The sequence below is a fragment of the Capricornis sumatraensis genome, chromosome 2, assembly GCF_032405125.1.
Source record: "Capricornis sumatraensis isolate serow.1 chromosome 2, serow.2, whole genome shotgun sequence".
Taxonomy (NCBI): domain Eukaryota; kingdom Metazoa; phylum Chordata; class Mammalia; order Artiodactyla; family Bovidae; genus Capricornis; species Capricornis sumatraensis.
Window position 1 is genome coordinate 111,710,717 of NC_091070.1, and position 26,898 is coordinate 111,737,614.

Genomic DNA, 26,898 nt, shown 5'->3' on the forward strand with positions numbered 1-26,898 from the left:
ACTGCTCAGCCTTCTTTATGGTCCAACTCTCACATCCATACACAGCTACTGGAAAAACCATAGTTTTGACTATACAGACATTTGTTGACAAAGTAATGTTCCTGCTTTTTAATATGTTGTCTAGGTTTGTCATAGCTTTTCTTCCAAGGAACAAGTATCTTCTAATTTCATGGTGGCAGTCACCATCTATAGTGATTTTGGAGCCCAAGAAAATAAAGTCTGTCACTGTTTCCATCATTTCCCCATGTATTTACCATGAAGGGATGGGACTGGATGTCATGAGCTTCATTTTTTAATGTTGAGTTTTAAGCTAGCTTTTTCACTATCCTCTTTCACTTTCATCAAGAGGCTCTTTAGTTCTTCTTCACTTTCTGCCATAAGGGTGGTGTCATCTACATATCTGAGGTTATTGATATTTCTCCTGGCAATCTTGATTCCAGCTTGTGCTTCATCCAACCTGGTATTATGCATGATGTACCCTGCATAGAAGTTAAATAAGCAGACTGACAATATACAGCCTTGACATACTCCTTCCCAATTTTGAACCAGTCTGTTGTTCCATGTCCAGTTATAACTGTTGCTTCTTGACCTGCATACAGGTTTCTCAGGAGGCAGGTAATGTGGTCTGGTATTCCCATCTTTTGAAGAATTTTCCACAGCTTGTTGTGATCCACACAGTCAAAGGCTTTTGTATAGTAAATGAAGCAGAAATAGATGTTTTCTGGAATTCTCTTGCTTTTTCTGTGATCCACTGGTTACTAGCAATCTGACCAATCTGACCAGAGATCAGCTTGAGCATCTGGAAGTTCTCGGTTCATGTACTGCTGAAGCCTAGTTTGGAGAATTTTGATCATCACTTTGCTAGCATGTGGAGTGAGTGCAATTGTGTGGTAGTTTGAACATTCTTTGACATTGCCCTTCTTTGGGATTTGAACAAAAACTTACCTTTTCTAGTCCTGTGACCACTGCTAAGTTCTACTCTTAGCAACTTTCTAAGTTGCTGAGATCTACTCTTAGCAGCTTTCAAATATGCAATACAGTGTTGTTACCAAGTCATCATATTGCTTCTTACAGTCTTGGAACTTAATTTATCTTATAACTGAAAGTTTGTATCTTTTGATCACTTTCACTTGACACCCCTATCCCTTCCTCTGGCAACCACCAAAAACAGAACCACCTGTTCTTGTTTCTTTCTTTTTTTTTTTTTTTTGAGTCTTTTTTTTCTTTTTAAAACTCCACATATGAGTGAGCTCATAAACTATTTTTATTTTTCTGACTTATTTTACTTAGGGCATTATGATAAGTGTCCTGATTCTTAATTTTATATGGCATATGACTTTTTGTTTAAAAAGTTATTTGTTTTTAAATAAGATTTGAAGGTCCTATTCCTCGTATGTGTAGGAATGATTTTTTTTTTTTTTTTTATGGTAACTCCATGTCCTTTATGGAGAAGGAAATGGCAAGCCTTTTTAGTATGCCTGCCTGGAGAATCCCATGGACAGAGGAGCCTGGTGAACTACAATCCATAGGGTTGCAAACAGTCAGACATGACCTAGTGGTTAAAGAACAACAACAACAACAACAAGGGATTGGTTGCATAGTTACCGAATTAATACTGACTGTGAGGAGGGTCTTGAAGCAACTTGGCTTATAGAAGCTGGCTTACAGAAAATCCAGAGAAGGAGAAATTGCAGACCCAAGTGACCCCACCTCTGTGAATCTGCTTATTACTTTGTTTTTAGGTGAGGGCCAACTGCAAAGAACCCAGAAAGGCATAACAGGTGTGTTTAGCTGATCAAAACATGCCAGAAAGTCCAAGCCTAGTGCTTCATACATAGTTGGTGCTTGGCTATTATATGAGGATTTAGTAAGCACCCATTCTACCTAGCACTTTACTAGGCACAGGGAATAACAGTGAAAGAAACAGTTCTGATTCTCAACTTTATATGGCATATCATATATCTGATCCTGATACACTTTTTGATTCAGTGATAGAAACCAACTCATAAGTGACAAAAGCACAATGAGAAAAATGCTATCCTAATATAATTTTGCACAAAGAACTATAGGGGCAAATAAAAAAGAGTAACTATTTCCTAGCTGGGAGTGAGGTAAATGATGCTGCTCTAGAAAATGTAAGGTAGCATTTATAGCTGGATAATAGTCAGTACAGAATAAATAGGTAAGGGGATTAAAAATGTTTTTTGATGACTAGCGAGGCAGAATTAAAAACACTGTATTTATAAAAGGGGTCTTTCATACTTTCAGAGGAGACAGTCTCATTTTGGAGGAAGACATACCCCCACTCCTCAGGGGGTGCTGTCTTCAGGCATAGGAGAGATGGCTTCATGGAGGGTTGATCTTAAGAGCGCAGTCAGGGCAGACCTATGACAAGTCCAGGATTTTCAAACCCAGCTTTTGACATTTCAGGAGCTTTTATAGGAAAACTTGCTTCTTTGATGTAGAAATTTCAATGACACAGGACAGAAATTAGGGGTGACCAGGCCTTGGAAGAAGTATGGTCTTCCCACCTAGATTCTCTGAAGTCTGTAAAGCTAGATCTTACTGCAGATGAGTTCCTTGAAATTTACCTACCCCTTCTCAGTACAGGGGAAAGGAAATCACTCCCGTAAGTAAGAAAACAGAATTAAGGGATGAGCAGAGAAGCATTTTTTAAAAAATACAAAATACTTTAGTAGAAAAATGCACAGGAGCAGAGCCTTTAATTCTCCCTAGCACCACCCAAGGCAACAGTATAGCAGGTATGTCCCAGTAGCGTGAAACCAGAAGAACTCCCTGAACACCCCGGGGAAAAAGGATTGTTTCCTTAAAGGAGACTTAGTAGAAGTACATAGAGATATTAGCCTTTTTTTTTTTTTTTGGTGAATTGAGTGATTAAACAAATCTCTGAACTACTTCTGACTACTGGTGCTGTTGGTTTTGTTCTAATTCTTCTTTAAGGTACTATCCAGGAAGTGCCATGGTGTGTGCCAGCAAAGAGTATCTTTATGGTCCAAAAATCTATGGCTCTTTTTGACCAATTCATTATTCTTCATAATGATTAGACAGAAACTGATTCCATGAAGAGAAGCAGCAGCTGAGAGAATGGACTAACACAGTCAGATTAGAGAGCTGAGAGTTGTTCACAATTTATAGCTCTGGCTAACACTCTGCGATTCATGGGGTCGCAAAGAGTCGGACACGACTGAGCAACTGAACTGAACCGAACACTCTGAAGATACTGGATGGAAGCAAAGGCTCTAGCATAAACCAAATAATAAAGACTGAAGTTCTGAGGACTAAATCGGTGATTTCAAACTTTATTAATTAAAAAAAAAACAACACACATCTCACCTTTCTCAAAGGTTCTGATTTACTTTTCTTCATTACCACTGACTATTCTTATCTGCTGGGAAGATTTTGCCCAAGTTTTATTTTCTGTAGGTTGTATTATGAAAGTAACAGAGATTAAAATTTTTTCAAACATAAAATACTCACATTAATATGCTTTAAAGAAGTCTGCTGCCCTACCCTGAAAATTTGGATGTGCCTTTTAAAAAAGCATACCCATCTTCCCTGACCTCTTATATACTCAAAAAATGGACAATGCTTGGACAAAAGTTTGAAATATATGGAGACAAAGTTGACAAATTTTGTAGTGAAGGTGTTGAAGCAAGATATGCACAGCTCATTACAGGACAGATTGCACAGGACAGACTTGAGGTTGAATGCATCAAGAATACATACTGTTCTTTATAAAAAGGGTTGATGGATTAAGAAATGTTTCTGCCCATAGCTCTGCGCAGGGCATCCTTGACCTCCTTGTTCCTCAGACTGTAAACCACAGGGTTTGGCAGAGGAGTGATGATGGTGTAGGTCACTGAGAGAAGGAGGCCTTGCTCTACAGAGTTTTCTGACTTTGGCTTGACGTTGGCAATGGAGGCACAGCGATAGTGAACAATGACCACAGTGAGGTGGGAGGCGCAGGTGGCAAAGGGCATCTTCTGGCCTTCGGTTGAGGTGATCTAGAGGATGGTGGAGATGATGAGAATATAGGAGGTGAAGACCAGATGCATAGTAACCAGGGTCACAGATACACTGACAACTACAAAATCGATGGTCTCATTGATAGTGGTATCAATACAGGAGAATTTTATGACAGGGAGAGTATCACAGAAGAAATGACCCACCACCCTGTGATGGAAAGGTAAAGTAAATATGGTTAATGGACAGCTGCCATGGCCAAGCCAATGCTGCAGTCTCCACTCATCAGCTGGATGCACACCCTCTTGCTCATGATGAGTGTGTATCTCAAAAGGTTGCAGACGGCCACATAGTGGTCATACCCCCCATGAGCAGAAAGCAGTTGTTGATGGCTAAGGTAAGAAAGAAGAATATTGGAATGGTACATCCTGCCAGGGAGATTGGCTGGTTCTGGGCTACGAGGTCAGAGTGTCCGTGGAATGGTGATCAGTGTGTACGTGGTCTTTGAACTCGCCAGAATTCTTAGGAAGAAGTGCATGGGAGTGTGGAGGTGATGATCAATGCGGATGGTGCTCACTATGACGGCATTGCCAGCCAAGGGTGATGTACAGGATGAGAAGAACCATGAAGAGGGTAATCTGCTGTTCATGGAATCTGGAGAATCCTAGGAAAATGAACTCTGTCACTTCTGTGAGGATTTTTCTCTGCATTCTTCAGTTTCAGTGTCTGAGAGCAATGCAGGGAGTCAACATGGAGAAATTCCCATTGTGGTGAGGAGTCTTGAACAGGGATAAAGAGAAGGGTGTAGAGGACAGACAGATACGCACACGTGAGTCGATTTCCTCACTGTATGATCAGTAGGTAGGGTGCCGGCATAGCTTTATGTCTTCTTTAGCCCCCTCCCATTTTTCAGGTTTTGCTGTCTCCTTTATCTTTTGTTAAGCCTCTAAGGAATGACCAGTATGTGAGACTACTGCACACGTTCTTTCAGGTTCTTATCCTGGAATATGTTGTTTTTGTAGAGAGTGGATGAAAGGCTGTTTTGTTTTAATGACATGTAAGCCACAGTAACTTGAGTGTATACATCCTAGCTTTGCCTTTCTCTTCTAGGGAAAGTATGAGAAGTTGGGAAAACAAAATGGAGATGAGAGAGTTAGACTTACTGAATTAAAATCACTGGTGCCACTTGGGAGAAATTTCTGAGAACAGTGTACAGAATTAATCTCAGGAGAGCTGGTCTTTAGGGACACGTTAGCAGGAGTGAAGATGAAGCATTTGGGGCTCAGCCCAGACGGTCTAGGTGAGACAGACCATTGGCAAAGTCGCTTTGCTGTGAAAGTATTAACAGGGATTTGAGGGTTTAGGGGTGAGTAAACTAATGGAGAAAAGGGGAAATTGTTGGAAAAGAGGAGGATCAGCAACATGTCAGAAGGCTGGACCTTGAATAAAGGAAATAGCAATCAAAACATTGTAATGATTGATTTAAAATTGTTTGCTAAATTATATTTTTGTTGTTCAATTGCTAAGTCTTGTCTTATTCTGCGACCCCATGGACTGCAGCATGTCAGTCTTCCCGGTCCTCCACTGTCTCCTGGAGTTTGCTCAATTTCATATCCATTGACTCAGTGATGCTATCTAACCATGTCATCCTCTGCAACCCTCTTCTCCTTTTGCTAAACAATGTTGTGTTTTAAAGTTTCCCAAGAGCCCTAAACCTTCATCTAAAGTTGTCATGTGTACAGTCTTGAATTAGTGGTATTTGGGAAGTGGAGAGAGGTGGGTGATGGCCATGTAGAAAAAGGGTACCATGTGCAAGAGATGAAATCCAGAGGCAGGAAGAAAACCTTCTTGCTGGTAATGACTGGAAGAAACACAAGGACCTCTCTTGCTCTGTTCTACCTTGCAAGCACGCACAGTATTTCCTGGAAATTTGGTGAGGGACTCTGGGATTGCCACCATATTTCAAATGGTAGTTTGAACCACTTTCCACAAGGAACAAGGTCATACGAGCAAGCTGGAGGATTTTAGAAAATCTGGAAAACTTCTACTAGCCATCTAGGAATCTAGATTCTTAGTGAATCTTTCCTGGGAATCTAGGAAGCACAATACCCAAAAATGTGGATATTCTGGACAGTACTCCATCATGGAAAAGAAGGAGGCAGACATTTAGAGTAGAAATGAGGGGGACTTCCTTGGTGATCCATTGTTAGGTGATCCAGTGCAGAGGACATGGGTTTGTTCCCTGATCTGGGAACTTAAGATCCCACATGCTGTGGAACAACTAAGTCTGTGAGCTGCAACAAAGAGCCTGTTTGCTGATACCACATGCCACAACGTTGATCCCATGTGCTGCAACTAAGACCCGACACAGTCAAGAATAAATATTAACAAAATAAAGTAGAAATGAGTGTGCTACTAAAAAAAAGTAACTTGTATTAAAAAGGCTGCAGAGATACCAATTGGATAGATAGAGATGAAAGAGAGTGTCAGTGCAACTCTAAGCTTTTCAGGAAGAATGAGAGTCATACAGCTGTGGCTCCTTAAAGGAAAAATTCAGTTCATCAGTCACGGTAGCCACATTTCAAGTAGGAAAAAGGAACATGTGACTAGTGGCTACTCTGTTGGGCAGCACACATATCAAGCATTTCCTTCCTTGGTGAAAGTTGTGATGAACAATGCTGCTCTGGTGCATTACCATAGACAGACGTGTGGAATGCATGAAAAGCAAAAAAAAAAAAAAAAAGCTATTTAAAGAACAATAACATGGTGTGCTGCCATATGGTTAAAAATGTGTGTGTGTGTGTGTGTGTGTGTGTGTGTGTGAATGCATATTTTTATATATGCAAGACATCTGAAAGAATACACAGCTCATATTATGTGTTAATCATTATGTTCAAGTAGGGGTGAGATTATACGAAACTTTTTAAATGGCTGTGTTGACAATGAGGATTATGGGCCTTATTTTAAATTATTTTAACTCTGAGTATAAAACTATAGCTCATAGTACGGAGAAGGTAAATGAGGATGACAGCTGAAAACAGATATTAAATCGAGTAAGAAAGAGGTCACTGGTGATGTACTGGCCAATTTCAGTAGAGGCTTGGACTGGAAAGCCAGATTACAGGGAGGAAACAGAACTTTTAACATGTTATCGATGACAACATCAATTCTTATGTGCTTTCCCCCTTTCCTGATGAACCTATTGCAATGAGTTACAAAAAATAGTTAAGGAGATATTGAGCCACCAAAGCTGCAGGCATATTTGGAGCCAGAGAAGAAAAAAGACAACAGTAAGCTAAATTGAGTTGAAAGAGAAAGAGAAGAGAAAAGAAAAGAAAAAAAAATCCATGGAGTCTTTAGGGCCTGAAAAGTACTGCTTTCACCCCAAATCAGCCAGATTTGTTGTTAAGCATGCCTCAGGTAATTATAGAGTTACCTTCTTCAAAGAAATTATAAAGTTATAAAGAGGATGGCTGATGACCAGGGAATGTGGCCCAGGTACAAAAGCCCTGGAGAAAAAAGAGAGGGGAGAAATAAGTTTATTGCCTTTGGTGCACATTTGAATTGGATTGCACAGACAATGAAAGACTATCTTAAGGCAGGATATTCTTAGAACATGGCAAAAAAATGCAAAAAGAAGGCCAGATCAAGACGTGTGGGAGTATATAATGCAAATGTTCAATGCAAATGTTCAAAGCAGTGTTCTCTCCATGTTGCATTTATTTAGAGGCAAGGTGCGTAGTAGAGGGAAGGGTGAAACCCTGTCACTAGAGGGAGCTATCATTTCTTCTGCCTGAGTAACTCAAGTACAGCCCAAGCCTCAACATTCCCTTCAGACAAAATAAACAAATAGCGCTGCAGTAACTGGGATTCACCCTCCATAAAGTGCAGGCTTCTCTGTGACTCAAACAGTAAAGAATGTGCCTGCAGTGAGGGAGACCTGGGTTCAATCTCTGGGTTGAGAAGATCCCCTGTAGGAGGGCATGGCAGCCCAACTCCAGTATTCTTGCCCGGAGAATCCCCTTGGACAGAGGAGCCTGGCAGGGTACAGTCCATGGTGTCACGAAGAGTTGGACACCATTGAGCGACTGAGCATAGCAGTGGCTTCCTGTTGGCTCAGACAGTAAAGAATCTGCCTGCAATGTAGGAGACCTGGGTTCAATCCCTGGATTGGAAAGATCCCCTAGAGGAGGAAATGGCAACCTACTCCAGTATTCTTGCCTGGGGAATTCCATGGACAGAGGCTCCAGTCCATGGGATCGCAAAGAGTCAGACATGACCGAACGACTGAGCACAGTGTACTTTGGTGACTGGCTGTACTTCCCAGGCTGGGTGTCATATGCTTATCACACTAGGAATGATTTTCCAAGCGTTCTTCCCAACGATTGTTCTCCATTCCAGGAGTTCCAGGGTGTGGTCACTCCATCTTGTCACATCTTCAGGGATGTTGTAGCATGAAGGAATGAGACGGAAGATGAAGGGCAGTTGCTTCCTATCTCATTTTTAACCTGTCTTTAAAAAGCACGATCCAAAATTGTTACTGTAAAGATAGGTGTTGTTGAAATAACCAGCAGAAGGCTGCTAACTGCCTCTGGAGGTGAGGGAGGCCCCAGTGAAGGAGACGGGGAAGTATGGGATGTGGGAGTAAATTGCATTGCATTCTTACCTGGAGTCAATTCAGTGAGCAGTCCCCAGTGTTTGCCTTGGGAGAGGAGAAGTTGCAGAGGGCACCACAGTGCTGAAGTGGTGTGTGGAATGGGGGTGGGGGGTGGGGTTGGTTATACTGGTAGAGAATGGCTGGGTTGCATTCTCAGCAGTTAGAACAGGTGTCAGTGAACTTAAGGATACTGTTAGCACCAGATGATCGCCCCCTGTCTTCATCCTGGTTACTCTTGTGAGCCAGCCCAGCCAGAGTGACTGCAGCTGGGCAATGGCGTAGCAGCCCTCTGCCATCCAAATCTGGGTCCTCTCTGCGCTGGAACCCTAGGGGCGTTTCTGTGTAAGTGACATGCTAGGAGACAATCTCAAAAGCACAGTATAGAACAGAAAGGAGCTTTCAAAATGATTTAAACACTCCAGAAGGACAAAAACCCTGTGGGGGAGTAAGGATACTGAAATGTGCTCATGCATCAAAATTTTAGTCATGAAGCCGATATTCTGACTAGAGGAAAAAGAAAAATAAGATAGAGGGGAAAAGCACAATTTGAGGGTGTAAAGGAAATACCATTTGCAAAGGGAAGAAATTATGACAAAACCCATGGATTCTTAAAAATATCTAGATCTTTATAAGCAAAATCTGTGCCTAGAAACTGAATCTGTGTTTAAAAAAATAAACTATGCAAGGTAGGCTAAGTCTCTATAATTGTATTTTGAGTTAAAAGGAGTCGTGCTGCTAAAAAAAAAAAAAAAGACGTTGTCTTTTGCCAGGCTTTCCATCTTGTCCTGTCCTTTCTTTTCCTTTCATTAAAGAAAATAGATGTAAGGTGCCAGGAATGGAGGAACTGACTTCTTAAGAAACTGATGATTATGTGAAGTATTTGAATAAACAAGAGAGTGATGACTTGTCTTTGGAACAGAAGCCTTCCCATACCCAGGAGAATCCATCCCCTTACCTTCTTGAATCTGTAGAATCTGCCTGTGCTCTTTTCTGGTTATAGGGCAGAGCAGGCAATTATGACTTATTTACAAGAAGTCACTGCAATGCTAAGAAAACTGATTGTTATTTTTTGCTAGAATAAATAATAGAACCAGGATCTCCTGCATTTCTGGCAGATTCTTTACCACCTGAGCTACCAGGGAAGCCCTAGTAGAATCTTAATATCATACGAAACTCAGCCTTATTAGGGTCTGCTGCTGCTGCTGCTAAGTCACTTCAGTCGTGTCCGACTCTGTGCGACCCCATAGATGGCAGCCCACCAGGCTCCCCCATCCCTGGGATTCTCCAGGCAAGAATACTGGAGTGGGATGCCATTTCCTTCTCCAGTGCATGAAAGTGAAAAGTGAAAGTGAAGTCGCTCAGTCGTGTCTGACTCTTAGTGACCCCATGGACTGCAGCCTACCAGGCTCCTCCATCCATGGGATTTTCCAGGCAAGAGTACTGGAGTGGGGTGCCATTGCCTTCTCCATATTAGGGTCTAAGTCAGCCTTACTACATTATTAGATCACTCACAGTTCACTGCACTTTGGCTGAAACATAAAGTGACACACTCGCACTGAGTAAATCTGACCTTCAAGGAGCCATCCCTTTAAAGTCTGATCTGCGGAGACTCTCAGGAGAATTCAGTTGTCTAGCTCTTGTCTCCTGGGTTTATTTGCCAAGAGACTTACTGTGTATCCCATGGGTCTGAATGGAGTCAGAATCCTGAAATGAGCCCGTATATCTCATTACAATTGGATCATGCCGGGAACACTGGGCAAGCTCTGGTCTCACATGGCCTGACTTTTTCTTTCTCTCCTGGAGAAAAATAGCTCACTTCAGACAAAGATGTGTTGAATGTCACATGGCACTATCTTCTGTTCATTTGAATCTGTGTTAGTGTGTTGCCCTTGCTTAGTTACTCTCAATAAAAATGTATAAAAGTCAGATGTGATGACTCTCAATGTCTGTGTGAAGAGCTTTACCCTATTTCTGCTACTAACAGGGGGCATACATGGGTTTGGTTAGGTAAGGGGTAGGTTTGGGAGCAGAGGCTGAAAATAGAGCATGAATTTTTCTGTTTGTAGGAATATGCCAAGAAGTTAAGGCAGATGATCTAAAGATTTAGGTAGTAGCTCTCGGTCTCTTTCGTGTCATAGCTGACACTTAGCACTTGTTGTTCAGTTGCTATATTGTGTCTGACTCTTTGTGACCCCATGAACTGCAGTGTGCCAGGCTTCCTTGTCTTTCACTATCTCCTGGCGTTTGCTTACATTCATGTCCACTGAGTTGGTGAAGCTATCTAACCAATCTCATCCTCTGTTGCCCTCTTCTTTTGCCTTCAATCTTTCCCAGCATCAGGGTCTTTTCCAATGAGTCAGCTCTTTGCATCAGGTGGCCAAAGGATTGGAGTATCACACCATCAGTCCTTACAATGTATATTCAGGAAATCTTTAAGACTGACTAGTTTGATCTCCCTGCTGTCCAAAGGACTCTCTCAAGAGTCTTCTCCAAGCACCACGATTTGAAAGCATCAATTCTTTGGCACTCAGCGTTCTTTTTGGTCCACCTCTTACATCCATACATGACTGCTGGAAAAAACCATAGCTTTGACTATATGGACTTCTGTTGGCAAAGTGATGTCTTTGCTTTTTAATACACTGTTTAGGTTTGTCATAGCTTTCTGCACCTACATGGTGCTGGAACATGTACTGAGTAGGTGTCGTATCATCACTTCTGATCCTAAGAACCCCATGAAGTTACAGTGAGAAGTTGCTGTAGCAGCTAGAACTCTGGAGCTCTGGATGAAATATTTGCCTTTGCCTCCTTGCTCCAGACACAGTTGGATCAGCCCCTTGTAGACTATGGACCTTAGTGTAACTTACTAGTAACATCAGATTAGTTTTGCTTTGGATCCTGTGGTTGTATGTGACATGACGTGTGTGTTTGATTACTGTCCCAGTGTATGATGAAATCCTTGGGCATCTCCCATATTGAACTCACAGAAGAATAGTCACAGCCAGAGAAAACCTCGATGGAAAATTCTGGAACACAAATGGAGTTTAGTTTATAAGTTAATCAGCTATTTAGTCATATGCCCAGGTGGTGCTAATGGTAAATAACTCACCTGAAAATGCAGGAGATGTTACGAGACAAGGGCTAGATCCCTGGGTTGGGAAGATCTCCTGGAGGAAGTCATGGGAACCCACTCCAGTATTTTTGCCAGAAGAATCCCATGGACAGAGGAGCCTGGTGAATGACGGTCCACAGGGCTGCAAAGAGTCAGACAAGACTGAATCGACTTAGCATGACGACATGGTAAGAATTAAAGGTGACTGAGATCATGTTTCAGCTTTCCTTCTCTTTGAGTGTTCTTGGACACGTGTTCTTTCTAAATAAGAAGAAGTACCATGGATACCTAGAAAGTCTCCATGTTGCTCTTCTAAGGTGACTACATACTGGGTGCTTTCTAGTGAAGAAAAGAGAAAATCTTTTCTTAAAATCCTCACTCTGAGCTAAGGCATATCCCAAGCCCAAGCAGACCTCATTGCTTTAACCTCAGAGCTCTCCATGGAGTTTCACATATAAAACAGAGAAAGTTGCAAACACTCTCATTAGGGAAAACTCCTTTATAGAGTCTTCCGGTATGACCAGCCCTGGGGCCATGTTGTTGAAAGCTCCAGCCTGCTTTACTGTGTCTGTGCCTGCCTCTTTGTCCATCCTGGGTGAATGGACACGAGTTAGAAGTAATCACTTGGGAAAAAAGAAAAATGAAGAAAAGAAGTAATCACTTGGTTATTCTGAAGCGCTACTGGATGCTGCCTTTCTGACTTCCTTTCACTTCATGTTCTGTTATCTGTGGGCAAAGCCTGGCTTATTTCTCATATGCAGCCAAACTTTCTTTGGAGTCCTTGCTTCTCTGAGAAGGGAATTCATATCTGTTGAGGATATGCCAGACACTCTGCTCCATAGTTTTAATAATAATGAAGATAACTACTAATAATAGCATCTGATAATTATTTTGTAGTGTTGTAATTGGGATGCCTATTGCTGTGCTAAGAGTTGTATCATAAAGAGATAAGCTGAGACCAGTTAATGGGGGGCATGTCAAAGGCTTTAAGTTACATCCTGTGTGAAGTGGGGATCCATGGAAGGATTTTCACCTGGGAATTCATGTGAGCAAGATCCTTGATGACTTCAGGACAGTATTATGGAAATCAGTCATTGTATGGTACCACTGGGATTTTTGAGGAAAAAAAAAAAAAAAGGCATGTTTGCCTTTACCCAAAATGATCCAGACTCTTAAACATTTTTAGTTTTCATTCCTGCTGGTTCTAATTTTTTTCCCCATCTCATCACTTGCTATCAAGTTCTCAACTGTTGCTTGCTTATCTCATTATAGTTGTCTTCTTGGCAGAAGCTCAGACCTCTTTTTGATTTTGTAGCTGTAAAACTAAATAGAAGGATTTCTGTTGCAACTCCACATGAATTTCAAATTGTTAATGCAATGATTATTAGTTGCTTGTAAGTGTTGCTACTGACCATACTCATTGGATGCTCTGACATGTCTTTTTAGTTACTTAAAGATTTCCCTCCTCATAATTTGCAGGCTGATTTTTCTGGTTAATTAAATACCAATTTTCAAATAAGTAGATATAAGAGAAAATGTTTGGGACTATGACAAGCACTAAACAAATGCAGGTGGCAGAGTACATTTTTTTAATTAGGCATACTTGTAGATGGGAAATTCAAAGAAGAAAGAGCTATAGATCTACAATTTAGTGTCCAGTTGCTTTAGGCAGAACTCTTGGGTATTGGTTGTTGCATTTTCAAGTGCTTTTGTTGATTCCAGACCTCAGCCCCACACCAGGGGCTTGACAATAACATAGCCTTTAGTTTCATATTTCAAAGCCTGCCAGTCCAGGATGGTGGGGTTGATGAGTGAGGAACCCTGGTACACAAGTAGGATTTCTTCCGGCGACAGGACAGAGTCCCACATGTATAAATCCCCAATCTCTCCCATAAAGGACTGGCTCTTACCAAACCCTCCTCCATAGGAATCCTGCTCTTGCCCCAGGACAATCTTGGGGTAAGATCCCACAGAATAACCTTGTTTCAGGCCCCTTTTCATCAGTGGCTTCCCGTTGACCCAGAATTCAGCGATGCCTGTGGAAGACTCCCAGCTGGTACAGATGTGCACTGGGCTGGGGAACTCCTCGGTAGCTCTAACAGTAACTTTGGCTTTTCCAATGTATAGACTGTACTCTCCAATTCTGTTTTTAAAAACGAGTAGCTCATTATCCTTGCCGTAGATGTTGTAGGAGAAGAGGCTGTAGGCCCGGGAGAGGTCACTATAGGCTCGGAGACACAAGGTCAAGTTCTTCAGAGGTTTCTCCAGCTTTGTGATCAGGGTCACATGGTCAATGGAAGATTCTCTAGGGAACACAAATACCTTCCCTCTGAGGTCTGTGGACAGACGGGGAGAAACAGTGACCTTTACTATAAATGCAGGGGAAAAAGAACATTCAATCTTTTCTCATCTCATGTTCCTGGATCATACCCTGACCACGCTACCTGTCTGAGCAAAGGCTTCTGGGAGGATGACGAGGACAGAGACCCAAGGCATCAGCTTGTTCATGTTCTTGGCCTGGGGCTGTTATAGCAGCAGCAATGACCAGGATGAGGGTATAGAGAGCATAGTGGTTCACCCAGTTTCTGAGCTTCACATTCTTAGATCTCAGGCTCTTCAGGGTTTATATGCACCTCCAGGTGAGGATGGGGGTGGAGAGCACCAATAACTGTGAGTGATTTTCCAGGCCTGCCTTCTGATGCCAACGGTCAGACCTATTGGTGGGGAAGGAAGAGCTGGAAAGTCAATTGGGAGTTACTTATTAGACACGGGGGATGGCCAGAGCTCCACCCCACTGTGACCCAGATTCTGGTGCTGGCAGAGAGTGGGGTGAAGAGTAGTGTTATGGAAGAGATGAGAGGCCATGCTGGGCACATCCAGAGGGCCTGACTCCACTCTTCAGGGGTCCTTCAGTCTGATGGCCCTGTGTCTTCTGCTTGTGGAAATTCTGGAATTCTGATTTCTACTGAAAACCTTGGAATCTCTTCATCTTTGATTAATTCCATGTTTACTGCTAAGGGGAGTGAGAGCATTAGAGTATCTGTATTTTCTGTCTCCCTGATGATTAGTGCTTTCAGTCTCTGTCACTCAGCTCTGTTTCTTCTTTTCATTATCATGGTGTTTCTTTTTTTTTAAATTAAGTTTTATTGGAATATTTGATTCACAATGTTAATTTCTGCTGTACAGCCAAGTGAATCAGGTATAGATATATTCACTCTCTTTTAGATTTTATTCCCATATAGGTTATTACAATGTATTAAGTAGAGTTCTCTGTGCTATATGGTAGGTAGGTTCTTTTTAGTTATCTATTTTATATATCGTAGTATGTATACGTCAACCCCAATCTCCCAGTTTATCTCCCCAACTCCTTCCCTCTTGGAAACTATAAATTTGTTTTCTACAACTGTGACTTATCTCTGTTCTGTAAATAAGTTCATCTGTACCGTTGTTTTAGATTCCACATGTAAGTGAAAGCATATGATATTGTTTTTCTCTGACTTAGTTCACTTGGTACGATCATCTCTAGGTCCATCCGTGTCACTGTAAATGGTATCATTTTCTTCTTTTTTATGGCCACCAATATTCCCTTGTGTATATGTCCTATGTCTTCTTTCTCCATTCCGCTATCAGTGGACATCCAGGTTGCTTCTCTGTCCTGGCTATCGTGTATAATGCTTCAATGAATATTGGGGTGCAGGTGTCTTTTCAAATTGTGGTTCTCTCCAGATATATGCCCAGAAGTGGGATTGTTGGTTCATATGGCAGTTCTACTTTTAGTTTCAAAAAATTTATTGACATTATTTTTTGGATTGTGGCTGGTCTTTGCTGCTGCCCACGGCCTTCTCTAGCTGCAGCTGGTGGGGCTCCCGTGTCTCAGTGTGCGGGTTCCTCATTGCCATGGATTCTCTTGTTGCAGAGCATGAGTTCTTGGTGCTCAGGCTTCAGTAGTTGCAGCACGTGGGCTCAGTGGTTGTGGCTTGTAGGCTCTAGAGTACAGGCTTGCAAGTTGTGGCACACAGCTAAGGCCTATGGTATCTTCCTGGACCAGGGATCAAGCCAGTGTCCTTTGCATTGCAAGATGGATTCTTAACCACTGGACCACCAGGGAAACCCTACTTTTAGTTTTTTAAGGAACCTCCACACTATTTTCCGAGTGGCTGTATCAATTTACATTCCCACCAACTGTGTAGGAGGGTTCCCTTCTCTCCACCCCTGATCAGCATTTGTTGTTTATAGACCTTTAAACGATAGCCATTCTGACTGGTATGAGGTGATGTCTCCTTGTGGTTTGATTTGCATTTCTCTAATGAATAGTGGTGCTGAGCATCTTTCCATGTGCCTCTTGGCCATTAGTTTGTCTTCTTTGAAGAAAGGTCTACGTAGATCTTCTGACCAGTTTTTGATTGGGTCGTGTGTTGTTTTAACATTGTGCTGCATGAGCTGTTTTTATATTTTGGAGACTAATCCTTTGTTGATTGCTTTGTTTGCAAGTATTTTCTCCCATTTTGTGGGATGTCTTTTCATTTTGTTTATGGTTTTGTCTGCTGTGTAAAAGCTTTTAAATTTAGTGACAGCTGGGCATGGACCTGAAAGTCCAGTACTGTCCAATTTGAGGGCTAGTTAATTCAGCAGGTGAGCATTTCATACTCCTAGCAGATTCCAGCTTCCATGGCCACTATCATGCTTATCATGGTGTTTCGTTATGCCAGAGTTTTCCATGCCTCACTGCAACTGATTTTTCTTGTAACCTGTTTACTATTTGCAGAGATGTCAGCATCTCACTTGGTTTTCCTCTCTTCCTCTTTGGGTCCCTGGCCATTGAGGGTTCATGTGTATTCATCTTTGGTGATAACTCCATTAATATATTACACTTGCAACAAGTATTAATGCCCAGGGACTACACTAGGTCCTGGAGGTTGAGTGGTGACCTACCCTGGCACAACCCCAGTGACCTCTATCTTCATCCCCTCTGCTGCTACTTAAACTGTTATGCTTTGGCCACAACTCAAACCTGCTCTGCCTCTAAGATATCAAACGAAAGCTCTCGTTTCTTGCTGCATTATCTCCCTTTTTCCTGTCCCTAAATTCTATGGAATCTTTGTGTTCATCCTCCTGTGCAGTCTCTTGTTCATTTCCTCTTCTCTCAGCTTATGGAAGACCTTCTGGTCAGCCTTTTTAATTGCCACCAAAAACACTCTCTGCCATTGTTCAAATTATCCTTCTACTGCTCAGCTATGGACAGTTCCCACTCTCTAGTTTTTTCTAAGCTAAACCCCAGGTGGTAAAACCTTATATGGCTTGTGGCACAGTAAGGGTTAGTTGGAGTTGGGATTATACACCTTATTGTCTCATAATTAAATGGAGATCCTTCAGCTTGAAAGCCAGTGCCTTTCACAGTCTGGCTCCATCCTAGGCTTAATCTCTCAATCAAATACCTCTAATTGCTGTTTTTCATACATACCTGATTTCCTTCTTTTTTTTTTTTTTTTTGCTTTCATTTTGTCTTGAATTTTCTTTATCCATCTCTGTTTTGTAAAATCCTAACTACTGTTCAAAATCAACCTCTAAAGTGATTCATTTCATGAAGATATCCTTGATGTCTCAATTAAACATTATTTCACTTCTTTCCAACTCCCCGTGAGGTTAGGATCAAAGACTTTGGAGTAAAATTTGCTAGTGGTTGACTATTGTGAAAGCTACTCAGCCTCTCTGAACCTTCCTTTCCTTTTCTGCAAAACAAAGATAAACCTTTCCACCTCACAGTGTTATTGTGAGCATAAATGAGATATTATAATAAGCATAAAGTTCATGGAATGGTGTCTGGATGATTATTGTTGTAATTTTGAAGCTTTTATGGATGTCACTGTGTCTTTCCCATATTTATAGATGTTAGTGCATTTATCTCTTGTGCTTAGTCTTTCAGTCATGACTGACTCTTTGCAAAACCATGGGCTGTAGCCCTTTAGGCTCCTTTGTCCATGGGGATTCTCCAGGCAAGAATACTGGAGTGGGTTGCCATGCCCTTCTCCAGGGGATCTTCCCAACCCAGGGACTGAACCCAGGTCTCCCGCATTTCAGGCAGGATTCTTTACCATCTGAGCCAACAGGAAAGCCCATATGTATCTCTTATCCTCTCTTAATTGAAGCTGAGTATTAGGTCTTATTTATTTCTAGTTCACCCATTTCCTTCTCCAGGGCATCTTCCTGACCCAGGGATCGAAACTGGGTCTCCTGCATTGCAGGCAGACGCTTTAACCTCTGAGCCACCAGGGAAGCCCTAAATGGTAGGAGGGTCGCGGGCGAGGTGGCAGGCGGAGAGGAAGAAGAAAGGCTTCCTTGACCGGGAATTGAACCTGGGCTGCCGCGGTGAGAGCGCCAAATCCTAACCACTAGACCACCAGGGAGCGTCAAAAGATATAATTCCCTGACCAGAGATCGAACCCAGGCCCCTTGCACTGGGAACATGGATTCTTAGCCACTGGACCACCAGGGAAGACATTTTAGTAACAACCAAAACCACGAATCCACTTAAGTAACATAAGAAGATCTGCTGGAAATAGGAAATGGGATGCTACTTTTACTGGGAATCCAGGTACTAGGCTCTTCCCCTTCCCATATGTTAGTTAATGTATGCCATGAAATTTAGAGAATATAGGGTTCACCAGCTGTTTCTAGTTTTCATCAGAAATTATGAAATATCATTCTGTCAACCAAAGATGGTTTGGAAATCAATGTGAAAGAGTCCCCTCTAATGGGAGATGTGGGTGTGGAGCTGGCCTAGGAATATGGTACTGGGATCGAGTGCCAGAGTTTATAGCTGGATGTGAAAAGAGTATGTTCAGTTCAGTTCAGTTGCTCAGTCGTGTCCGACTCTCTGCAACCCCATGAATCACACAGCACGCCAGGCCTGCTTGTCCATCACTAACTCTTGGAGTTCACTTAGACTCACGTCCATCGAGTCCGTGATGCCATCAAGCCATCTCATCCTCTGTCATCCCCTTCTTCTCCTGCACCCAATCCCTCCCATCATCAAAGTCTTTTCCAATGAGTCAACTCTTCGCATGAGGTGGCCACAGTACTGGAGTTTCAGCTTTAGCATCATTCCTTCCAAAGAAATCCCAGGGTTGATCTCCTTCAGAATGGACTGGTTGGATCTCCTTGCAGTCCAAGGGACTCTCAAGAGTCTTCTCCAACACCACAGTTCAAAAGCATCAATTCTTCGGTGCTCAGCCTTCTTCACAGTCCAACTCTCACATCCATACATGACTACTGGAGAAACCATAGCTAGATCTGATAGATAGAGTGCCTGATGAACTATGGAATGAGGTTCGTGACATTGTACAGAAGACAGGGATCAAGATCATCCCCATGGAAAAGAAATGCAAAAAAGCAAAATAGCTGTCTGGGGAAGCCTTACAAATAGCTGTGAAAAGAAGAGAAGCGAAAAGCCAAGGAGAAAAGGAAAGATATAAGCATCTGAATGCAGAGTATGTTCAGTCCCTGTGAAAAGACCAGCAGGGCTAGAAAGTAGGTTTGAGAGTAGAACAGGAAAACAGAAGGAGAGGTGGGGCCTGATTCTGTTCTTTAATTTCCTTCTCTGGAATATGTTTTCTAGTCCTTGGAAGAAAACAGCCTGAGCTTCGGTAGTAGTCAAAGTGGAAAATCTGGATTCTTTCTGTTGCAGGAAGGAAGGTCCTGATGTCAGAATATAGGACAATGAATCCTGAGTCTTTAGAACCAGGTCGAGTTTTCAAGGTGAACCAGTCCCTGTGGTTGCTGAGAGGCTTCTGGGTGCCTTCTTGCCAGGGAAAGTTTAGGTGAGAAGTGCTGGTTCCTGTCTGGGTAGCTCTGGAAAGGCCGAGGATAGGGGAGTAAAGATGGAAAGCACTGGAAAGAGGCAGGTCACTGGTGTGCCTCAGGCAGTATTGTCCTGATGCCCTCAGCTGGCACACAATAAAACGTGCCTTTGGAGAGGATGGGAGAATAGAGCACTGGCAGTGCCACAGAAAGGGCATGGCACAAACTCAGATTTGGAAAAAGGCAGAGACGTGCATGTAACTGAAAGTCGTGTCTTGTGTGTTAATTGCTCAGTTGTGTTTGATTCTTTGCAACCCCAAGAACTGTAGCCCGCCAGGCTCCTTTCAGTTACCAAGGGATTAAAAAATGCTTGAAAGATACCTTCTAAGGCCTGGGGTATTTATAGAAGACATAAAGTCGCAGTAACCCCTGGGAAAGACTGGAAAGGAAGAGACAGATGGGAGAAAAGAATATGAGGTTGGAGAAGAGTACAGATTTTGGTGTGAACAAAGAATTATTTGCATGTGTTCTGTTGGCCGTAAGGAAACTCAAGGGCATGCATTTGTAGCAGATGAAAAGAGGCAGTGGAGACATTAAGAGTAACTGATTATCATCCTGAGAGCTGATTGAATAAAATCAAAGGTAAACAATTTCAGACTGGTGGCAGGGTCTTATGGTAAAAGTAAAAGGGCAAACCTGAGATTAAAAAAAAAAAAGATAAATAGAATATGGAACTGAATTAGGTTTTACTCTACATTTCTGATTGCATATAATTTGGAAAAACATGGTCCTTTTAATGCAGATAGAACAATTGAGAGGACGTTCATTTGGAAGAGGCACAGGGTAAATGATTATTTGATTCCTAAAATGCTAAATTTGAAATGATAGTATGATCTACATATAGAACAGGCCAGTGGAGAATTTGACATATGTGAGTGCCACTTGGGATTAGAAATACAAGCTTCAGAGGAATCAACATATAAGTGATGATGAAACGAAAATAGGTGATCTCTTTCAGTGGAAGGGAGAGGAGAGCAAAGGTCAGGGAACCACGCATTGATGTAGGGGAGCATTTGCTTTTGTGGAGTTGGAAACAAGAGAAGAGTCAGAGAGAGAGACAAAAAAACAGTTTACAGAGAGAAGGATGGAGTGTATAGTGTCATGGAAACCAAGTTAGTGCAAGTTTCTAGGAGGCAGTGTCCACTGGTATTAAATGCATCAGATCTAAGTAGAGAGGATGCTGGATTTAGCAATAAAAACATCATCGGTGACCTTTGAAAGAGCAATTTCCTTAAAGTGAATGTGGCAGAAGCCAGGTTGCAGGCGATGATGGAGGGAGGAAAAGGGAGGTCTTCCTTTCCTTAGGAACCTGTGCAGTAATTCTGACAAGGAACAAAAGGAAAGAAGCAAGACTTCTACAGGGGACTTGGGATCCATTGTGTGTTTTCCATGCAGATTATAGATTGTCTGTTTTTGACAGAGAGGCTATTGTGTTTCTGCTTCTCACCCCATAACATTTCATCCAATGACAGAGAAAAATCAGTGTTCACCTGAGATTATGACTGACCTTTCCACTAAAGAAGCTATTTCAGACTCTAAATGCCAGGCTCCAGGCAGATGTTGGCTGACTCCTGCCTCCCCTTCCCAATTCTGGCAGCATCACAAACCCACCTCTTCCTTTCCAGGTCTTGCTGATACAGGAGTCTTCCCTTGATCTCAGTTCTCTGTTTGTAGTTTCAGGGTTTGTTGGTAAAAGAAGCTGCCTGATAAATTTGTCGTCTCCTATCTACTTTTGCGTTCAGCCCTCTGTCTAGATCAGCCTCCCTCAATGAAATCTCACGTCTGAATTCAGAATTCAACTGTCATGCCCCTCCAGAATGTCACAGTATTCATTTCTCGGCCTTTGTCCTTTACATCCCTGAATTATCACTCATTTATTTAGAATCACTCATCTCCATTCTCATATTTATAAAAATATACCTTAATTGATGAAGTGGATTTTTTGATCCATTAGAATTATTTCCTTTCTATTCCTTATAACCCATTGGCCATAAGCATCTCCTTGCTGTTTCTTCATCAACCTTTTGTGAGTATAGCATCTTGGGGAGGTGCTATGAAAAGAAGAAAAAAAATAATGGCAGGAACTCAGTGTAACTGAGTCTTAAGTCTGTTGAAGTGAAGACTCCCTCTATATAGGAATATACTTCTGAGTCTATAGTTTTACAGAGAACACAAGCATTGAGAAAACAGGGGGAGGTGTCTCAGCTGGGCGCTGGCAGAAGTCTTAGCTCAAGCTGTCTTGTTCCGCACTTGTCCTCTTGTTCTGCCCTATGCCATGTTTCTGCCTAGGACCTAGAGTCCATGTCAGGACAAGAGAAGTTCCCCTTGTTCAGCCATTTAATTCACATCCGTAAAACTGCAAAATACAGAGAAAGAGCCTCACAGAAGCTGGCAGAGCTCACCTGGCTGGCCTCTCCAGCTTTGTGAGCGTTGTTGTACATTATCTTCACTTCATCAGGGAGCAGCCCTGTCCTGGCTTTAACCACATTGTCTATGTCCTTCTTTCTGTTTTTTGTCTTCTTCACCACCACCAGCTGTTGTGTGGTCATGTGAAAATCCCTGAGATGTAAAATTTGTGAACAAGCGGGTGTGTGCCCCCTTGGTGTGTGTTTTATTTAGTATTGGCCCAGGTGTAGTAGTTATCTAGATATCATCTCTGCTCCTTTTATACTTCTGTGATGCTAAAGTATATTAAACTTTCCTTTATTGCCACTGCTATCCATGACATAAACCATTTATTTCCCACACATACATTCAGGCGTTCCTGGGCTTGCATCAACGCCCTCATCACTTCCACTATGCTTTGGATTGCCTCAGCTCGGGGCTTTGCCTCCTGTGTGTCCCACCTCACCGTGGTCATTGTCTGGTGTGGTTGTGCCTGTCACTTAACTCAAGCCCGAACTGGTCAATTCAGTAGGACACAGACCATCTCAGAGATCTACACCATTGTCATATGCTGGTGGACCTTGCTGTTTACAGTGCTGGGTACGCAGAGGCCAAGCATACCATGTGCAGAGTTGTGGACACAAGCATTACTTAACAGGTTGACTCATTTCATCAGGAGACCTTTAGTCCTGGCCAGTGTTTTTTCCCGCTTACAGACATTTCACAGCTCACGAGTAGACCAAACAGAAAGCTGTGTTGTGAGCTGGTTCACAGACTTAGCCTGCTCTTCTACTTATTCTCTATAAAGAAGGCAAGAGCCAGGCTTTCTGATTGGGGTGCACAGGACTTTACAGAGACAGTAATACTCCAGGAGAACTTTGATGACTTCTTTTTACGGAGGAGCATGTTAATTGAAAATCCTCCTGGCTTCCACTTCACTTGACCATTTGCTGCTTGCCTTTTGTCCGTGCATGGCACAGATGTAGTGACAGTGACAGCAGTGACTTCAGTTAAAGGATCCCATGGGCCACCTGAGACCTGCCCCATGTCCATGATCTCAGTTATATGATCCTTAATAGCTATTTCAAAAAGACTTTCCTTCACCATCGCTGCTTTGGGAAGATCCCCTGGAGAAAGGAGCGGCAACCCACTCCATTATTCTTGCCTGGAGAATCCCATGGACAGAGGAGAGCCTGGTGGGCTACAGTCCATGGGGTCGCAAAGAGTTGGATATGACTGAGCAACTTTCACTCACTCACTCACCTCCTTAACCATTTGCTGATTGAAAAACAGTTGCAACAAGAGAGACCCTTCTTTCCATGAATCCATCCCCACTTAAAGTGTGTATTTAGGTGGAGTATCCTCTAGTTTTATAGGAGGAAAAGTCCCTTTAAAGTGAGAGTATTATTATAGCCTTGGAAATGGCACAAGGAGAAAAGGGGGGTGTCTCTTCTCAAGGAACGATGTCTTCATGTAGAATGCTTTTTAAAAAGTTTGTCTTCTTGTTCCTCTAAAGCCTTTGAGAATTGTTAATTCCATAGTGGCTATGTGGTAGCTATTTGGAGTAGATGTGGTTAATTCTGGGCAAGTGACTTTGATTGCTCTTTGCGAGCATTTTCCAATAAATTAAACTTAAATAAATGCCCATTTTTCCTTCTGCTAGGTAAGTGCGGGCTATATGTTTATTTCTGTCCCATGGTTTTTCCCAGTAGAGTTCTTGCTCTGAAGAGCTCTTCTTTGTTCATATATTACAGTTTTTTTCTTAGACGGGTGGTTATGTGTTTAATTAAGAAACTTTTATATACTTCCACTGTTAGAACTAGAAAATTTGTTGGAAAAAGCTAGTATAGTGACATCTATTTTTTACATATTCCTATATTTTGGATATAAATGACACATTGCTATTTCAACTCCAAGGTCAGTCTTTCCATCTTCCATTTTGAGAACTCTTGTCATATTTTTAACCTCAAAATTAGGATTGAGGTACATTTTGGCCATGTGTGATTTTCCTTTCTTCAACAGACTGCTTAAGGTCAAGAGTTTCAGGCATTAGTGGTTGCCTTCTCCTGGAATTTCTTGTTTGTTTCACACAGGAGACTGGGAGGATTAATAGGTGACGCCAGTGTCTTAGGATCAGCACCCGATGTACCATAAAGGGCAGTTCTGAAGCTGAAGTCCACAGATCCTTAAGGGGTTCCCGAATAGGTTTAAAGGCATTTGTGAACTCTCTGAAATTGTGTGCAAAGTATTGTGAGCATGGGCACATGTGCATTTTTCATCAGATTTTCAGAGAAGTCTCTGATCTGCCAAAGATAAATATCGATTGCTCTAGACTAGGGTTTTGTAAAGCTATTTTGACTCAGACCCATAGTAAGTAGTATATTTTGTGATGCTATATGCATGCATTCACACACACACACACACACACACACACACACATCTATAAATACACCTTGATCCAAATCATCACAAAACAATTCAAAAGCTTAAGTCAGGGAAATCCCAGAATGTTTGAGAAATGACAGGAAGTCCTGTGTGGCTAGAGGGGAGTGACAAGAGTGCATAATAGAAAATATATTGATCAGAGCTGCCTTCATCATCATCAGTTAGTTCAGTCACTCAGTCATGTCTGACTATGTGTGACCCCGCGGACTACAGCACGTTAGGCTTCCCTGTCCATCACCAACTCCTGGAGTTTGCTCAAACTCATGTCCTTCGAGTTGGTGATGCCATCCAACCATCTCATCCTCTGTTGTTCCCTTATCCTTCTGCCTTCAATCTTTCCCAGCATCAGGGTCTTTTCCAATGAGTCAGTTCTTCGCATCAGGTGGCCCAAGTATTGGAGCTTCAGCTTCAGCATCAGTCCTTCCAATGAATATTCAGGACTGATTATGATCAGCATCACTAACAGCTATTCTCTCTCTTCCACTCCTGCCCAACCCAGACAGCACTAGTTGCTCCTTTCTGTCTGCTGACATAGTTGTTTGCACATATTTTAAGTATTTTAGTATTATTTATCATGGTGTATTCTATTAGGGATGTATATGTATCTTTTAGCAGAAAATTTGTCATACTTTCACTCAAAATCTAGGTGCTGAGTATTTATAATGTGTCAATCACTGTCCTAAGGAGATAGATTCTGTATCCCTAAGGAATTCAGGCTCTCAAGAGAGAGACCACCACATAAAAAATTAGGCATATTTCTTTATTGCTCTTTGCTTTATTGTGCTTTGAAGATACTGTGTTTTCTTTCTTACAAATTGAAGGTTTGCAGCAACCTGTGTTGAGCAAGTCAGTCGGCACCGTTTTCCCAATTGGATTCCTTTTTAATTAAGCTATCTACATTGTTTTTCTAAACATAAAGCTATTGCACACTTAATAAAATACAGTCTAGTGTAAACATAGCATCTATATGTTCTTGAGAAACCAAAAAATTTGTGTGGATCCCTTTATTGTGGTATTCATTTTATTTTGGTGATCTGGAACTGGATTCACAGTATCTCTGAGGAGTGTCTGTATGCAGAAGCTGGGATGGGCACACAACTAGGGAGATGAGGGGGGTAGAGGGTGTTGAGGGAGAGTTTGTGCACAAAGGAATGAGCACTCAGTTCTACCTGGTGTAATTCAGGAGAGGATGAAGTCACAGTGAAGGATTAGAGTGTTCAACTAAGTGAACTGAAGTTGAGTAGGGTGAGAAGGATGATGGTAAACAAAGGGAATGGCATGGCTAGCTCAGATGTGAAGGAACCTGAAGGACAGGCATGCTGCATCCATCTCTGTATTCCTGGTACCTGGCACGGGGCTCGTAACACAACTTTGGATGGATGAACTTAAGAGCATCTACAAAGTACAAGGCCTTGTGTTTGTATTTTTCTTTGTGTTCTGTAGCCAGTAGAAGAATCTGGTCTTATTTCCTCTGGCCACCTTACAGTCTTTCTTTATCTCAAGGTGAAAAGGAGAAAAAAACTTGCTAGGAAAGAAAAGTTCCATGGGCTCTTTCTTCCATCAGATCCCTCTAGCTTAGTCCACGTTCTCCTACTACTCCCTGTTTTTCAACCTATAAGAAACGGATTAAGGGAGAAAGCAGCTTCAGCAAACCCAACAGTAAGTCAAACAAAGTCTTTGTGAAGGGGACCAAGTGCCTTTGGAAGAAGAGAGAGCATGGCAGAAGAGATGAGCCTTAGCTCATGAGCCAAAAGATGAGCCCAGCACACAAACCACATGTTTATAAAAGCAGATTTAGAAGATACCAGTCCACAGTGCACTCTGCTACTGCTGGTGCGTGCATGTGCGTGTCTGTGTGTGGAGGGTGCTGGTGGTGGGCAGGTGACACTGGGGGGAAGGAAACTATTTGAATGTCTAGGATGTGACAAACTTTGTAGCAGAAAATCACATCACTTAATAATACTTTTTAAAATTATATATTAATTAACTTAAAAACTTGTATTTTACATGTGTTCTCTAAATTGAGGTGTGTAATACTTTTGTAAGCACTATTTTCCCCATTTTACCGCTACTGCTACTGCTATGATCACTATGGGTACAGCTAATTTATGAGATAAATACTGCTCTGGGTTGTTTATATGTGTTCAGTTTTTTAATCTTCATAGTAACTCTATGAGTTGGATAACACACGCACACACACACACACACACACACACACACACACACACACACACACACACCACACAGCCTTCCTAGGTCCAAATACCTTTCAGTTCAAACATTATGAAATATGTGTGCATATGTGTATATATAATATGTATATATATATATATATTTCTTTTTTTTGGCTGTGCTATGCAGTGTGCAGGATCCTAGTTTGCTGACTAGGGATCAAACCCATGTTCCCTACAGTGGAAGTATGGAGTCTTAACCATTGGACTGTCAGGGAATTCCCAAGATA

At 42.0% G+C, this 26,898-nt stretch overlaps 1 protein-coding gene and 1 pseudogene across 1 annotated transcript; both read right to left on the reverse strand.

The window, feature by feature from the left end:
• Positions 1-3,773: 3,773 nt before the first annotated feature.
• Positions 3,774-4,694, reverse strand: LOC138074072 (putative olfactory receptor 10J6; annotated as a pseudogene).
• An 8,781-nt stretch (positions 4,695-13,475) lies between these two features.
• Positions 13,476-14,258, reverse strand: APCS (amyloid P component, serum). Its single transcript, XM_068966189.1, has 2 exons — positions 14,195-14,258; positions 13,476-14,086 (listed from the first exon to the last, which is right to left on the reverse strand). The coding sequence occupies exons 1-2, from the start codon at positions 14,256-14,258 to the stop codon at positions 13,476-13,478; spliced, it is 675 nt and encodes a 224-aa protein (XP_068822290.1).
• Positions 14,259-26,898: the final 12,640 nt, after the last annotated feature.